General features: G+C 39.6%; 1 protein-coding gene across 7 annotated transcripts in view; it reads right to left on the bottom strand.

Moving 5' to 3' along the window:
* Nucleotides 1–17,604, bottom strand: part of farp2 (FERM, ARH/RhoGEF and pleckstrin domain protein 2) — a 146,080-nt gene that overhangs the window by 87,700 nt on the left and 40,776 nt on the right. For 6 of the 7 annotated variants that reach the window (XM_033031649.1, XM_033031653.1, XM_033031646.1 and 3 more), the window contains 6 exons: nucleotides 13,189–13,267; nucleotides 8,386–8,483; nucleotides 7,756–7,870; nucleotides 5,454–5,601; nucleotides 4,387–4,482; nucleotides 1,536–1,699 (listed from right to left, as the gene is read on the bottom strand). In XM_033031649.1, coding sequence (XP_032887540.1) covers nucleotides 1,536–1,699; nucleotides 4,387–4,482; nucleotides 5,454–5,601; nucleotides 7,756–7,870; nucleotides 8,386–8,483; nucleotides 13,189–13,267 — 700 coding nt within the window. The remainder of the gene's footprint in view (nucleotides 1–1,535; nucleotides 1,700–4,386; nucleotides 4,483–5,453; nucleotides 5,602–7,755; nucleotides 7,871–8,385; nucleotides 8,484–13,188; nucleotides 13,268–17,604) is intronic. The other variant, XM_033031652.1, reaches the window with a different exon arrangement.

Raw genomic sequence — 17,604 nt, 5'->3', positions numbered from 1 at the left:
AAAAGAGCCAATACACTTTCATATTACCTTAATCACAATAGCATCATATACAGGTGTTATTGTGATGTATTTAGTTTTAAATGTATATTGCGAACATATGCTCTTGCAATCAAGTGAAAATAAATGAAGTCCTCAAGTAGCACCATCCGATTTTTCTATCTAGGCCGAGAGCAAGTGGGGCCTCAGTTTGAAGTCGTCTTTGACTTTGCCCTCATAGGTGTAGCCACAGCATGTGACTGGTGCAGCTGAGATTTTAGTCAACAGTAGAACCCCTGCCTACCGAGGTTGCCACTTGCCAGAGAAAGTGAATGGTGCAGGACTTGCCTCCAGTAATCTCACTGAATATTAAAAGGAGAACTTACTTGCCACCTAATGTCCAATCCAAAACATCCCCCACCAGATCCAAACTTTTCTACCCCCAGGCAAACCCCGTTCCCCCCTCCCCTCTCCCCCCAATACTGTTAGCAAGGAGTTCTGTATTCTCCTTTTAGTATGATGTCTTGATCAACATTTGTTTTTTTAATCTGCATCACAATTAGATTACCTGGTAATCCATCTTGATGATGTATGTGGAACCACTCTGTGATAAATGACCACAGCAATTCGCATATTATGGTTCAACATTTCAACTCGACTTAACTGGCTTCAGAAATTATTGAATGTCTTGAGATAATAATATTATGCAAATTCATTTTCAGACTCAAATTGCAAGTGAAGCAAAATATGTTCAAAGATGTTTGCATCTATTTGTAGGATCTCTGAAGTAACAATTTTCAAGTGCATTTCAAATAATTCTAAAACAAAAGGACACATTAAGACACATGAAACTCCAGCTGCAGGGATATTCATTAGCAGGGGAGCAATCTGGCTTACATACAGTAATTGACCTGCAAAGAAAAATGTACATGGGCAAATTGCAAGATGTGAGCATACAATTTTAATGTAAAATATTAAAATTATATTTTTACAGTACTCACATCAAGTCAATGTGCAGTGTATAGATAAGATACTTCTGGAAGAACATTTTATTTTGCTGTTGAAGTAGTGTTAAATTGTCTAATTTGTGCCATAATAATGGAACAAGTTCATTCAAAAGTTAATTGATATTCAATAGAAATCCAACAAATGCTTTGGTCTATAAAGAATGTAAAGAGGTTGCAGATAGTGTGGCTCCTGTGTTTACCATGGCATAAATGACATAAATAATCATAGTGTGAAAGACAGGAATCCTTGGAATATTATACTTCAATGGGGGTCTCAACAATCTGCACACTTAAATCACTTGCAGATAATTCAGCTTCTTTCCATCAGGCTTGGTAATTTATGCTAAACTAATAATTAACTAAAATAAACACAAATGTTACTTCAAAGTATAGTAAAATATAGGGTTATTAATTTATTGAGTTTTTATTTGTAATATATTATTGATGTGTACTATGTTTACAGGATTGTTATGCTACTGCAAGTAAGAATGTCAGAGTTCCATTGTTGTTACATATGACAATTTGACTCTCTTGACTCTAGTCACCACATACCTGTATCTGAAAGAGGATCCCCGGCTGAATAAGACTGTTTTGGCCTTTGCCTTGGGTTGGTCCAGGAGTCTGAAAAAAGTGTGGTACTCAACACAGTTCTTCCAGAAAATCTTACACACATCACGGTCAGCCAGAAGAAACTCCAATGTATCCTGGTACGAATCCTGTAATCAGAGCAGAGCCAAGTCAATTGTGTTTCAATTGTTCCGCAAAAGTACAGTTAGGATCCTTGTAAAGTCCTCTTCAGAATAAAATAAAACATCAGCAGGAAAAAGGTGGTTCGAAGTTAGGGTCATAGAATCATAGTCATACAGCACAGAAATAGACCCTTAGGCCCAATTTGCCCAATTTGCCCATGCCGACCAATATGCCCCGTCTGCACCTGCCCATGTTTGGCCCATATCCGTCTAGACCTTTCCTGGCCAAATGTCTTTTAAATGTTGTTATAGTACCTAGCGCAATGCGCTCGTCTGGCAGTTCCTTCCATATACCCTCCACCCTCGGTGTGGAAAAAGCTGCCCCTCAGGTTCCTATTAAATCTTTCCTTTCGAACCTTAAATCTATGTCCTCTGACTCTTGATTCCCCTACTCTGGGTAAAAGACTGTGCATTCACCCTATCTATTCGCCCTCATGATTTTATACACCTCTAAAAGATCATGCCTCTGCCTCCTGCGCTGCAAGGAACAATGGCCTTGTCTGCCCAACCTCTCCTTATAGCTTAGGCTCTCAAATCCTGGCAACATTATTGTAAATCTTCTCTGCACTCTCTCCAGCTTATGACATACTCCAAATATGGCCTCACCAATGCCTTGTACAATTGTAACGTAACATCCCAACCTTTATACTCAATACACTAACACAAAAAACTCAGATTCGTAAGACACCATTTCCCACATACAAAACAATGCTGACTATCCCTAATCAGCCCATTTATCCAAGTGTGTGTGTGTGTGTGTGTGTGTGTGTGTGTGTGTGTGTGTGTGTGTGTGTGTGTGTGTGTGTGTATGTATGTGTGTGTGTGTGTAGACTTTATATCCTATCCTTCTGAATTCTCTCTTGTAACGAGCCCATCACAAATGTTAGATTCACTAGTCTTTTGCTCCCAGTTTTCCCTTGCAGCCTTCTTGAACAGAGGCCAACATTAGCCATCCTCCTGTTCTCCAACATCTAACCCGTACCCAATATATTTTCATATATTTCTGCCAGGGCTCCTACAATTCTTTCCCTGAGCCTCCCCCAGTGCCCTCTGATATATTTGATCCACCTTCATAAGCCTTAGAATGTTCAACACCTCCTTGACATTATGTGGACTTTCCTCAAGACATCTCCAATAACTGTCCAAAGTTCTCCAATCTTCATGCCGGTAAAAACTGAAAAGAAGAACTCATCAAGGACCATGTCCATCTCCTGTGGCTCCACACATAGGAGACCGCTTTGATTTCTGAAGGGTCCTATTCCCTCTCTAGTTACCCTCTTTCCCTTAATATAAAATCTCTTTGGACATTCCCTAATATTACCTGCCAGAGCTATCCCCTGCCCCCCTTTTGCCCTCCTGATATCCTTCTCAGTTCCTGAAACTCCTCCAATGATCCACGTCAGTCAGGCCCTTACTCCCATCTGCCTTGCCCTTTGCTCTATCAGGAATATGCCTTCCCTGAACTCTTTATACTTTTAAAAGCATCCCACTTTCTGGAGGTTCCTTTGTCCACAAACCACCTACTTAAATCAACTTGAGCAGGTTCCTGCTTAACACAAGTTTAACAAAGTGTCGGGACATTATCCAAAAGATTAAATGTGAAGGCAATCCTATATTAGAAGAGCGAGCTGGAGACAGAGAAGAGTAATTTTAAGATTTGGGGGCGACAATGGCGGCCAAGTTCAAAGAGATTGAGATAGAAATCAACACATTTTCTATGGAAGAAACCAGATACCAGGACTGGCAATGGTTGCACTGAACTTGGAGAGCTGAATTTTAGTTGAGTAAATTTAAGAACATAGAAATAAAATTATCCTGTAAAGCAGGGAAATGGAAAAGTCTGGACACAACAAAAGTTTTAGCAGCATTTGAGCTAAGGCTAAGCTAAGTATATACTCTGACTGTTGTAATATAGGCAAAGATTGTAGTTATATTACAACCAAATTCCTACAAACAGGTATAAGGTCGATTAAGTAATCCAATGGATTGATAGTAGCCAATACTTATTTATACCTTTGCTAAAATATCAAAAATAAGTCTCTGTTATTTGAATTCACTAGATAAAGCAAAAGCAAAAGCAGCATATTTCATCTGAAAAGTGAAGCACTGTTCTAGATCAGCAGTCTAATTCTATGGTAGGGTCTCAGCATTTATGGCATTGTGAGCCTTAGGCAGAAGTACTACCACTGATGACAAGAGGAATGAAAGATTCGTGGAAGATCCAAAAGCGGGGAAGTTAGACGGATGTTCTGAAAGAAAGTGAAGTGTAAGATTGCATTTTAATTATTTCAAGATGCAGAGAAAACTTTACTGTTTCATGCTGTGAAACAAACTGCAGGAGAAAAAATGTTCCAAAAGGTCCCTGCCTTTGAGCTGTGGCATGTGAATGAACCAATGCTCAGTGTTGTTATTTAACTTCGACTTGGGAATGTTTGCAGATTTAAAGGAGTTAACATTTACAAAATAGTTTGTTTTTTCTTCATGGCTTGCAGCATCCTCCACCAAGTTCTCAAACGTCTCCCTACTGCTCTCTGGACACCTGTTTTTTTTTAAAATCATCTTTGTGATAAAGCTTTCATTCACTTCTCTCAAATTTCTCCAATACATACTATTGACACAAATTTCACCTCATATTAAAAAAAATCAAAACATACATAGACCTCTGGGTGTAGCTTGATGAGGAATCGTTTCCTCTTGAAACTGAGCTTTCGGATCTTTGCCCAATTAAAGGTGTTAATTTTTGTATTGCCCTGGAGAAGAGAGTGAAAAGACAGCAATTAACAATGTCACTAATTTAAATCGGTAAATCCAAATGAATTTATTCTTGTAGAAACAACAAATTTGAGATTGAAGAAGGGTCCCAACCCAAAAGGTCACCTATTCATGTTCTCCAGAGATGCTGCCTGACCCAGAGTTACTCCAGCATTTTGTGTCTGAATTTACTTATAGATTCCAGAAGCAGGCGCAAAGAAAATGTTAACTAATTACATGTATTGAACAATGCAAGAAAGGCCAAAAGCTGTCAAAGCTGCCTTTTAAGACAGCACAATGCACTCTCGATGAATCCGCAACTCTGAGATAGAAATTAACCAGTCAAAATTATCCACTAATATATCCAATAATTGAATCTATTCATTGAATTGCATGATAAATTTATGCCACTGAAAGAAATGTCAGAGACATTTACACAGCACAGACCCTTCAGCCTTTTAAATCTACGTCAACCATCAAGCACCCCCTTGTACAATAAAAAGTGCCACTGTGCTGCCCTATAAGCATTTCTCAACACAACCACAGGAATACTAAGGATCAGCATTGCATAAAACAATTTGTAGTCACAGGAAAGATTGGTAAAAGTAATAAAACAAGAAATAGAGTTCCATTTAAAGAAAGTAGAAATTATTACTTTATGATGATTCAACCAAGAGTCATTAGGTCATGGAGCTATAGAGCATAGAAACAGGATCCTCGGCCCAACTGATCCATGATGACAAAATAGGCAATCTGGGCATAGAGTATTAGAGCTAATCTGACAGTCAACTGACAGATTTGTGCAGCACGTCCAAACAATGCACTGGATTTGTGTGGGAAAGAACTGTAGATGCTAGTTTACGCCAAAGATCGACACAAAATGCGGGAGTAACTCAGCGGGTCAGGCAGCATCTCTGGAGCAAAGGAATAGCACTGGATTGGATTTGCTTTGTTTCAAGCACAGCTCTACCTGAAACACCAGTACTCCCATGTGGGCGACAGCCAGATTGATTTTCGTCCCTTCTCTATCCGTGGCGAGATGAAACCGAATTCCGTACATCTCAAGTTTTCGTGCTATCTCCAGAACTTGGAAGTCCGATGCAGCTGGAGTCTGGCCTCTGAAACAAATACCGGATGACAGTCACTATCAATAGCATGCACACTTTGCTGCAGTTGTGCCCTAATTCTTTCAGCCCCTTTCCCCTGCAGGTGGAAAATGGCAGTATATCAACTATGCAGATGATCAGAACATCCAGTGTCCTCTAGCTCAGAGATTTAGAGATGAGAAGCTTTGTGCATTATCTGATTTCATTCGAGTTTATTTATTAACCATCCAAGATTTCATTGCTGGATTTAATCTTTCATTACTTCCATACACCCCATCAACCTTTTCCCTCCCAACTCCAAATCTCCCCAGAATATTGCAGAAAGACACCCCTCAGAGAAATATTGTCCAATTCTAAATTTATGACAGCAGGAACACACATTTCAAAATTATTGCTAAGACTCAAAAACTCAATTAGGCAGTTTTGAATTACTATTGGAATTAACAGGCTAACATCCCTGCTATCAGTAATTTTAATAGTGCCTTTAGAAAATACACTACAATGCACTTGAAAATACACTACTCCTCACTTGCCATGGGATTCTGGAATCCTGCTACAATGAAACCTGCTCTGGAGGTAAGGATGAATATGAATCGAGTCATTCGTTTCCACCCTTCGCATCGTAAATGGACATGTGACAAAAAATGTATTTAATTTGCCCTTCATCTTTCTCGAGACTTCCCATCTGTACTCCACTTGCAGCCAAATTAAAAGACTTTGCAATGCAACTTTGCACCCAGTCACAAAGACATACTGTGCCCTTTATCATTACAATGATGGAAGTTTTCACACTAGAGGGAAATTCAAGTTCAATGTAGTCTACCATAATACATTATGACATTGAAAGACCAGCATCAACTGACATGTAATAGCACAAACAACATATTTAAATCTCCATTATAAAATCATTCAATAGTCTATAATTTTGCTGCTATTAAACAACTTCCTAGCTTTTCAGCACTTAAGAAACTTAATCAAATCACACACCTCCTCCCTTGCCTCCATCCAGGACCCCAGCAGTCCTTCTGGGTGAGACAGTGGTTCACGTGCACCTCCTCTAATCTCATCTACGGAGATGTGGCCTCCTGTAAAACGGTGAGACCAAGCGTAGACTTGTTTAGCAACCGTTTCGCTGAACACCTACGCTTGGTCCGCCAAGGCCTACTGGATTGCCCAGTTACTAACTATTTTAACTCCCAATCCATTCCCATACTGACATTTCTGGCCTAGGCCTCCTCCATTGCCAGAATGAAGCCACATGCAAACTGGTGGAACAGCAGCACATGTTCTGCTTGGGTAACAATGGTATATTAGATTCTCCAATTTTGGGTAACCTCTAATGAACCCACCCCATAAAGCCCCCCAACCTCCCCATAGCCTTTCTCCCCTATCCCCCGTCCTTTCCTACCCTGCGCCCCACCTGGATTCCCACCCTTTCCTCCCTCTGGCTTCACAATTCGCAATCCTATTTTACATCTTCTGCTTTTATATTTGGCCTTTGTTCCAACCATCCGACAATCAAAAACCCCCTTTGCCAGCATCCATCTATTATGTGCCATGCTTTGTCCTGCCTCCCCTCTTTTCCAGCTTTCTTCTCCTCCTCCTACAATCAGTCTGAGGAAGGGTTACAACCCTAAATGCCACATGCTAATGTTCTCCAGAGATGCTGCCTGACCTGCTGAGTTACTTCAGTGCTTTGTGTCCTTTTGTGAAAGAAAGGTACGTTTAGAAGTGCATTGAGGGTGGGGGTAGGAGGGAAGAATGGGAATATTTCTGACAAGGTGAGGCAACATCATTGCTTACAGAGCTGTTTAATTGATAAATTGAAGAGGATAATTAGAGGCAAGGAAAAAACAAAAAAAGTATGTAAAAGATGTAAAATGGCAGAACTGCATTTATGTAGTTTTGCAAAGCACCAGTTTTTTTTTAAATTAAAAGCATACATGGAGGTTGACACAAGCTCTGAATAAGGTTGCTTGGTTCTTGTCAAAATGGTGCATGGTTCTCCACTGTTGGCCAACAATGAAGCAACAGCTTTGAGATGACAACAATCATCTGTTGCTCATTTGACTCGATGAATGGCGATGCATCAATTCAATATGGAAGGTATCTTCTACTCATAAGGAGAATTAAAGTACTGAGCTGGTCTAGACAAATTATACTCACATGTTTTGCCAATGAAAGGCGATAATCTTTCCCTGCAGCATCTGCTGGTTTGGCAGGAGTGTATTGCTCTTAAGGTAAACCAGATCTACAGATTCGTCACAATCCCCAATCTCAGCTAAAAGAAAGCAAAGGAAGGTGATTTAATTTACTGAGGAACATATCAGAAGTAATTATATTTTATTTTAAAATAGAATAAAACAGAAGTACAGAAGAATATCAGAAGTACTTATGGACAAACATTTTGCACTGTACTAATTCTGTTTCTGAACTAATAACCAGGAATAATGCAAATCCTGACAAGGTTGAAACTTCAGGCTCTCACGGAATTGAAGGTAAATGTTCGAGTCTGGAAGAGGAAGGCAGATTACACACGATGAAGCTTATTTAACTGCACTAAAGGAGAGCAAATCAACTACACTAAAGGAGAGCAAGACACGGATACCTCAGAAATAGTAACAAAATTTGCAATATCCAGAAAGGAGGCAGCAAGGATATAAAGAGCAGTCCAGGAATGGGCAGGGGAGTTAAAAGGTTAGCACAGGTTAGCAAATTGGTTGCCTCATCTCGGCTTGGTCTCACCAATGAACACTAGCTCTTGGTGGTAGCATATAATTTAGCTTCAACACTCACACTGCAAAATATGCGAGATGAGGAGTGCAGATGTGTTCTCGCTGCACATTATTTTCTTTTCTGCCAGGTCCCGCTTAATCTGCAGTGCAAACAAGTACCTAGAAATAGAAAATGAATAAAATGTATGGAAGATTTTCTCCAATTTGAAGTGAACACACAAGTGCATGGCATCAGAGAACTTCATGATCCTGTAACTTAGATATACAAAACATTTAAACAAATGGCATGCCGCTTTCTTCAGGAAAGATAATGCTTGTTTTAGTAAATGCCAGAAAATCCACTAAGGAACAAATCCAGCTACCTAAGATGAATGGAATTTCAGTGGCCATGAAGTGCATATGAAAATTAGGTTCCTCATATTCCCCTATTGCTTATGATCTATACGAACCAATGAATTGAGGTAGAAATTTACAGCATGGGAAGGCATTACAGTCTGTATATCAGTTGTACTAGTGTCTTATATGCATAGTTTCTGCTAACCTTTTAAGCTCCTCATCCTCAATCATATGTAATGAGTGATTAATAAGAGATTTTGCAGTTAAGGATGTCCAAGCGAGCTGAATGTGATAGATTCAATTGAAAGTAAAAAACCTTGGGGCCAAGACCAGTGATCTCAGGGATCAGTTGCCCTATTCAATTAATTGCCCTATTTAATTAATAGGGTAATTAAAGGTATGAAGGAAGTGTTGGCTGAAGTGTACTGGGAAACTAAACTAAAGTTCAGTTGCTGAACAACGGCAGATACTTAAACAACTATTTTGTAACATTCCGCAGAAATGTATCCCAAATCCCTAATCCATGGATAACTAAGAGGCTGAGGAAAATATTATATTGAAAACTAGATTGCAGTCAAAAAAGCTAGTAGCTAGACTAGAGGATTGTGAAGTTTTCAGGAACCATCAGCAGAAGTTTAAAAAGCTGGATAGGAAGGGAGAAAAATAACTGTAAAATGCAAGACGAATAGCAGTAGCCTCTATGGACAGATAAAAAGGAATGGAGTAGCTAAAATAAACGTTGAGTATGATTGAGGAATTAATGACAAATCTGTTATAGGCCGAGTTTGTTGTTATCAGGAAGATACAAGCGTCTTTTATCAAGAAACAGCTAGTCGTTTATTAAAACTTAATGTAATAAACCAGTTAATGTGGTTTTATAAAAAGGAAATCATACTTGATGGATTTGCTCGAGTTCTTTGAAGAGATAATAAACAGAATCAATCCACAGAAAGCTAATATAGTTTATTGGGATTTGCAGGGGCAACAATAAATTATTTGGATTTCCAGGGGCACAATAAATTATCACTGGATCAAAAGCTAGGTGTATTAACTTAGATTAAAGACCAATTATTGTACGGGGGAGTCAGAATAAATTAATCTTTGTCAGGCTAGTGAACTGCCCGAGGCTTCAGTCCTTGGCCCGCAATTAATTACAATCTACATGAATAACTTGGAGAAGGGTACAGAGTGCAAAGTATGCCAGTTTGTTGAAGCAAAAATAGGTGTGATGGTGCACTGTGATGAGAATATTGGACTTTGGAGCAGGATATATAATGTGTGGGTGTAAACTTGGCAACGGAGTTCAACGTATGGCCATGAATTCCCGTAGAGGTAATCGAAAGGCAGACTATTATCTAAATGGAGAGAGACTGCAATTGCATAGTGGGATCTAGGTGTTCTTACATGAAATGCAGAATCAGCAAGTAAACATACATCTTGGCCTTTACTGCTGAAGGTTGGAGATTAAAAATAGTAAAACTATTTTTCAATTGTATAGAGTCTTGGAGATGCCACACTTGGAATTTTATGCACAGTATTGGTCCCTTATTTTTAAAATAATTTATTCCAATCACATTGACACTGCAGTCAAGAAAGCACACCAACGATTCTACTCCTCAGGCGATTAAAGGATGTCTAAAATGACTATTACAAATTTCTATAGATGCACAGTAGAAAGCGTCCTGTTGGGATACATCACAACTTGGTTTGGCAACTGCAGTGCCCAAGACGACTGCAAGAAATTGTATAAAGTTGAGGATTCAACCCTGTCTATTACACAAACCAGCCTCCCCCATCTACATAATGCCTTGGAAAAGCATCCAATGTAATCAAGTGCCACTTACGCCTGGCCATTCCCTCTTCTACTGTCTCCCATCGGACATAATACACAAAAGCTTGAAAGTTCATGCCGCCGGATTCAGAAACTGCTTTTTCTTCACTGTTATCAGACTATTGAATGAACCTCTCATAAGCCAAGAGAACTCCCATACCACTTCTTTGTGGCCCTTGCATTTTTTTTAAATCTGCACTTTCACTGGAGCTAAAGCACTATAACACTGTAGCACTATCTTCTGCACTTTAGATAAAGGTTATTTTTCACTTTACACTACCTGTTGTACGTGTCTGGCTTGATTTTATTGATGCCTGGTATGATTTGACTGGGTAGCATACAAAATGATGTTCTTCCACTGTATCTTGGTACATGTGACAATAATAAATCTATACCAATACCAAGGAAGGAATGAACAAAAATATACTCGCTTTGGATTAATCCCAAAAAAGATCCAATCAGCCGATTCCATGAACGAGAGGGCTGTCCCATCAAAAACAGTAAAAAAAAAAAAAAAGCACCAATATTTTTTTTAAAGAGATTAGTAGCAGGAGATGTGATCTTATTGAAAATATAGAATCCTAGAGTATTGGTAGACTATAGGTAGGTAGAGTATAGGTAGATCTGTCGACTAATTATTGGTTATGCTTGGTTTGTATTTCCAATCACGTGTTAAGTTTTAGCCATCTTTGTTTATCATTTCATCCCATGCATTCTACAATCTTTATTTGCATAATTTCCAGATCATTCCCATCCATGTGTTCATGCATTCCATCTTCACACCCAATTATTTTGTTCTTGCTCATTATTATTCTAGTCAACCCCCCCCCCCCCCCCCCCCCCACCACCCTTGTTTATCCTCATGTTCCTGAATTCTTATTGGTTCTTTTCGTGAATTAGGTTTGTCTATTTCTGTTGGATTTGTCCATTCCCTGTGTTCTGATAGGTTGCTGTACATTACTTAATGTTGCTGTACAATAACATTAATTTTTTCAACACTACATTGGTATGATAAAAATCCAATTGAATGCCAATTTCACAGAAATTACTGGAAGTGAATACAGACAATGGAAAATGACCAGAAGATCTTTCTTTGTGAGATTTAGAGTTTAGAAAGATATAAGAACAAATGGTGGACATAGAAACTCACCATATGAAAAATAGCAAGATCAGCCCATGATTTAATTCATTTGCACAAGGATGTAATATTCCCCAAACTGATCTAATTCCATATCCTTCTCCCTCGTGAATAGAGATGCAAAGAACTTGGGTTGCAGATGCAAAGGTTTAGTACCTCGTCTACATTTCCTGACTCCAAACATAAATTCCCTCCTTTATCCATGAGCGGTGCAACCTTCTCCCTGGTTGCCCGCTTGTTTTTTTCTCTACGTATAAAAAGCCTTGGGGCTTTCTTTAATGGTTCTTGTCAATGACATTTCACGGCCCCTTTTGGCCCTCCTAATTGCTCACTTCAGTTACTTCCTGCGTGCTTTATATTCGTCAAAGGCCCCTCCCGATTTCATCTTCCTAAGCCTTACATTGACTTTCTTTTTGCTTTTTGATCAAAATGACAAACCCTTTGGTCATCCAAAGTTCCCTTACCTGACCATCCTTAGCCCTCCATCTTATTGGATCAAGTAGTCCTAAATGGATAGTCTTTAAACGACATCCATGTGTCAAATGTGGATTTACCCAATAACAATTGCTCCCAATTTATTCAACTACCTCCTTCCTAATAATGCTGTAATCTGCCATACCCCAAATTAGTAACTTCCCCCAAGATCCACACTTATCCTCATTCATAACAGTCTTAAAACATACAACGTTGTGACTTCAAAATGCTCTTCCATTGAAACAGTAGTCACCTGGCCAGGCTCACCTCCCAGTACAGGGTACAGTATGACTCCTCCTGGCCCATATAATTTGGGTTTTATGCTTTGTGACTCTAAAAATAGAAAATCTCACAAATACGCAAGGTAGACAGAGAGCAATAAAACAAACTCAGGATAACTCTGGGGGGCAGACAGCACCAGTGCAAGGAAATGAACAGATAAAGCTTTGAGACAGAACACTTCTTCAGACTCCATTTTCCTGTGTCCATTTCCCTCCACAGGTGCTGCCTGATCTGCTAAGTTCCTTTGAGAGTTTGCTTTACATTCAATATTCCAACACCTGCAGCCTCTTATGTGTCCAGGTAATAATAATGATCTGGGTGAAAACAATCTATAATCCATATGTCTGAATGTGTGTAGCTCCTCAATAGTAAAGAAACTTGATACAATCCAAATCAAAATAGCCTGCAGTTACTTGTCCGGTGTGACCTTTGCCATCAAGGGCGACAAGTGCATGGCAATCCCGTCACCTGCAGGTTTGCATCCAAGACGCACACAACCCTGACTCTTGAGTAAACAACATTGCAGGACTTCCTTCACCAGCAAGACTGCAGCAATTTGAAGCGGCAGCTCACCTCTCCATCTCACAGGCATTTAGGGATGGACAATAGAGTCTGGCCATTCCAATGACATCCAGATCCCAAAAAACAAATAAAAAATAAAAATAATCTGATATGATCTATATCAAGGACCAAGAAAATTATTTTGCATCGCAATCCTTTGTTGCTGCAAAATAATCACATCTCATGCATCATGACAGCAGCAGAAATCAACAACTGTGATCTATTCAAATGCCCCTCATTACCTTGTGTACTCCTCCTGCAGCTGTCCAGGATCAGGGGGGAAGAACTTAACTGAAAGTCTGAATAATGTGTTCTTTGGTCCTGTGAAAAAGGTAACACATATTAAAGATATTTGGCTTCAATTATATATTGAGGTTACTTCAACATCAGAGGCACAATTTCATTGAATGATACCAGAGCAAAACTGGTCAAACAACAAGATCAGAGTCAACAGCTAAATTTCCAAGTGACTGCCCTAAAGATCCATGGTCCAAAAGAAAAAATCAAGTTTTGCCGAAATAAATCATGATACTTGTAACTGTATAAACAAACATTCAAATTGCTTGTAGTAATGGGAATGGAATTGCCATGAACTTTGAACAAAGATGTCGATGAGTAGAAACAATAAATGCAGATGCTGGTTAATATACAAAAGGACACAAATTGCTGGAGTAAATCAGCAGGTCGAGCAGCATCTCTAAAAAACACAGATAGGCAACAATTCAGTCGAGACTCTTCTTCAGACTGAATCTAGGAGGGAGAGATCTGGAAAAGGGGCGAGGCAAGACAAAGCATGGCAAGTGATGGGTCGACACAGGCAGGAGGGGAGGTATTGATAGTCTGATGGTTAGAATAAAGGCCAGGAATAAGAAAGGAAGGTGTGAGACAAATTTGAAGAATTGTGGATTGTAGAACCAGAGGGAAGAAAGTAAAGGGATGGGCACAGGGAAGGGGATGGATGAGGGTTTGTGAGAGGCTACCTAAAATTGGTGAATTCAAATATTCATACCATTGGGTTGTAAGCTACCCAAGCGAAATACAAGGTGCAATTCCTCCAGTTTGCATGTGGTCTCATTTTGGCAATGGAGGAGACCAGGACAGAAAGATTAGTGTGGGAATGGGAATTAAAATGGTTAGCAATTGGAAGAACCAGTAGGCCTTGGCGGATTGCGCATAGGTGTTTAGTAAAACGATCAGCCAGTCTACACTGAGCCTCGCCGATGTACAGGAGTCCAGATCGCGAACATCGGATGCAGTAGATGAGGTTAGAGGAGACCATGTCATTTTTGTTGTCATTAGAATTTTATGCAGCAGGCATAGTCTGAGATTTAAAGGGAATTATCACACAGCGTTCACTATTTGCTTACTGGATCTTATTTGAAGGACACAGAATTGAAAGATAAAGCAAATTACAAAGCAAATTATCTAAATTTGAAATTCAAAATATTTTAGTGCAAGCAGCTTGAAAAACAAATGATCAAGTGAGACTCACAAGGAATGAACAAAGATAAATTTAATGGACTCTTGGCCAGCATTTATTAGGATTTTTCAAATAATTCCAAGCAAAACGTAGGATAAATTTTCTAGTGCAGGAAAAAATTTTAAGTCACAAGGCCAAGCACAGAATCTGAGCCAGGGTCATACTTATTAATACGAAAGGATGATTCATAACAGAGGGAAAGCAAGAGGGAAGAGACAATGACTTTGGGACTTTAAACTGTGTTGAATATTTGTTACTTATTCTATGTTATGACTGCAGGCTAAACCATATTGTTTGTTTTGTTTTTGTTTTTGTCTTTTGTTTTTACCTTGTTTGGGATGTGTTTACCTTGTGTGGGACTAAAGATGGAAATTAGCTACTGGCTACAATCTTGCATATTACATGCAAATGTTTATTAATATGCACTGTCCCTAATAAAATCAATTCAAATTCAAACAGATCAATGCTTCAGGCCATCTTCAACGTCATCGGGTGTCCATGTCATGCAATGCCTCTGGGCCATGAATGCACTGGAAACCAGGCATTGTTGCATTTAAGACAAATGGTTTGCTTAATTCATTGAGACACTTCCCTTTTTATTTTAATGGATTTTAGTCACAGGAAATAAAATTTCCTATTTTGGATATCCATTGCCAATCCATCACTCTGGCTTAGTGGTGGATATAGAAAATAGCTCCTTCTGTTTTTCAACATGTATCAGCCCTCAGAACAGAAAGGCACACTGAGCTGTTTGCGAGAGATTTGCTTATTTTACACACCGCTATTCTGCATACACATTAAACTTTGACAATTCATGTCAGAATGGGAACTTCAATGATTTAGCTCGAGTCCACTAGAAACACACTTTACCAAGACAACTTTAATTGCATCCCTTTGGCATATTTTCTTGTCCTAGGCACTCGTCTTCTGTTTTCCAGGTATACCAACTACACATGGTTAATTATGTGACTTTGACTGCAAGTTTCATACCAAAAACATTAACAATGAATTGCAACTCAACCGTACCATCATAAGTCACACAAGGTTCAGTGGAACAAATCTACGTGTGGAAATAAATCACTGTCGCACATGAGCTCTTATCTAAATCACAAAGACCATTGAACTACATTCAATGCACATCACCTTTTGGCAGACTGCAAAAACCTATCACTCGCTTATTGGGAGCTCTCGGTGAGTGGCAGGAGCAGACTTTGTCATAGGAGGATGTTACTAGGTCTGGAGGGCTTGAGTTACAAGAAAAGCTGCGTCTTTTTCCCTGGAGTATAGGAGGCTGAGGGGTGACATTATAGAGGTGTATAAATCAACAGAAATCAACTGCTGGAATCTATTGATAATTACAACCATGATTATAACATTTAGTGCAAGATAAAGTACGGTAAAGTCCGATTAAAGATAATCCGAGGGTCTCCAATGAGGTAGATGGGACGACAGGATCGCACTCTAGCTGATGAGAAGACAGTTCAGTACCCTCATAACAGCTGGGAGAAAACTGACCCTGAATCTGGAAGTATGTGTTTTCAAACTGCTGTACCTCTTGCCTGATGGGAGAGGGGGGGGGGGGGGTGGAAAGAGGGAGTGACCGGGGTGAGACTGGTCCTCGTTTATACTTGTGGCCCAGCCAAGGCAGCATGATGTGTAGATGGTGTCAATGGGAGGTTGGTTCATGTGATGGTCTCGGCTACGACTACAACACTTGCGGCCTTTGATGGAACTATTCCCAAACCATGTTGTGATGCATTCTGATAAAATGTTTTCTACGGTGCATCTGTAGAAGGTGGCGAGGGTTGTTGGGGACGTGCCGAACTTCCTAAGCCTTCTAAGGAAGGCATTGGTGTGTTTTCTTGGCCATAGCTTTGATGTGGCTGGTCCAGGACAAATTGCAGGTGATATTTATTCCTAAGAAGGTGAAGCTTTTGACCATCTCTACTTTGGCAACGTGTGTGTGTACTACTACGCTTCCTGAAGTCAATCACAATGTCTTGCTGACATTGGGGGAGAGGTCATTGTCTTGGCACCAGGTTATGAGGTTCTCAGTCTCCTTCCTGTATTACATCTCGTCGTTATTTGATATCCGACCCACTACGTTAGTGTTGTTTGTGAACTTATAAATTGTGTTGGGTTGGTATTTGGCTGGATTGGTATTTACAAGATTGGAAAAGTGAGCAGTGAGAAGCAAGATTTTCTGAAGGTTGGAAGAGTTGTGAGTAGATAAGAGTGTAGTTTGGGAAATTACAAGAACAATAGGAAAAGAAATAATATTCTGATGGTAAGAACCTGTTAATTGTTGGTGCAAGGTGGAATCAAGATGTGCTCATCCATGAAATACAGGAAGGATATCGAAGCAATTAGTAAAGCAATTGGTATGTCGATCCTAATTGCAAATAGGCTAAAAAATGAAGTGTGAAGTATTTCTGTGATTGTAAAGCGACTTTTACCATTTTTCGCCTCTGATGTCCCAGAGCTGCACATCTATGAGGAGATATGTCACAGAATAATTACCAGCAGAAGATACTTGCTAACTTGACCAATTAGATTCTCCAACACCATTGCCCAGCACAAGTAGATCCCAAAGACTCCAACTGGTCCAGCAAACTATTTTTCTTCATGGAAGCACCATATAACCATATAACGATTGCAGCACGGAAACAGGCCATCTGGGCCCTTTTAGTCCGTGCCGAACACTTACTCTCACCTAGTCCCATCTACCTGCACTCAGACCATAACCCTCTATTGCTTTCCCGTCCATATACCTATCCATCACACTCTTAAAATACCTTGCATTTTATCCTTGTTCCAATAGTTCATACACGATTGCACTTGCATGTCAAGATATGTCTTTCGGTGCTTTCCTTTGCAAAGAAGCCTGAACCTAGCTCAATAATGGCATAATCTGGGCCAATGACAAACCACATTTAACAAAGATCTAAAAAAAGGACGGATTGAGAATGATATCAGAATTGCGAAGGAGTGAAGATGCATGATCACATGTGCACCTACAAAACATCCCATTCAAGCCCTGGCAATTTCGATACAATTTGCTGCAAGATCATCTCGAGACCAACATTATTTCCAAGCTAGGACACAAAATTAACTAATCAAATACAAAATGCACAAGATGAAAAGTTAGAAGGTTAAAATGCACAAAATGAAAAGGAGA

This window comes from Amblyraja radiata, chromosome 13 (assembly GCF_010909765.2).
Source record: "Amblyraja radiata isolate CabotCenter1 chromosome 13, sAmbRad1.1.pri, whole genome shotgun sequence".
NCBI lineage: Eukaryota > Metazoa > Chordata > Chondrichthyes > Rajiformes > Rajidae > Amblyraja > Amblyraja radiata.
This window is presented reverse-complemented; position numbering and strand designations above follow the sequence as displayed.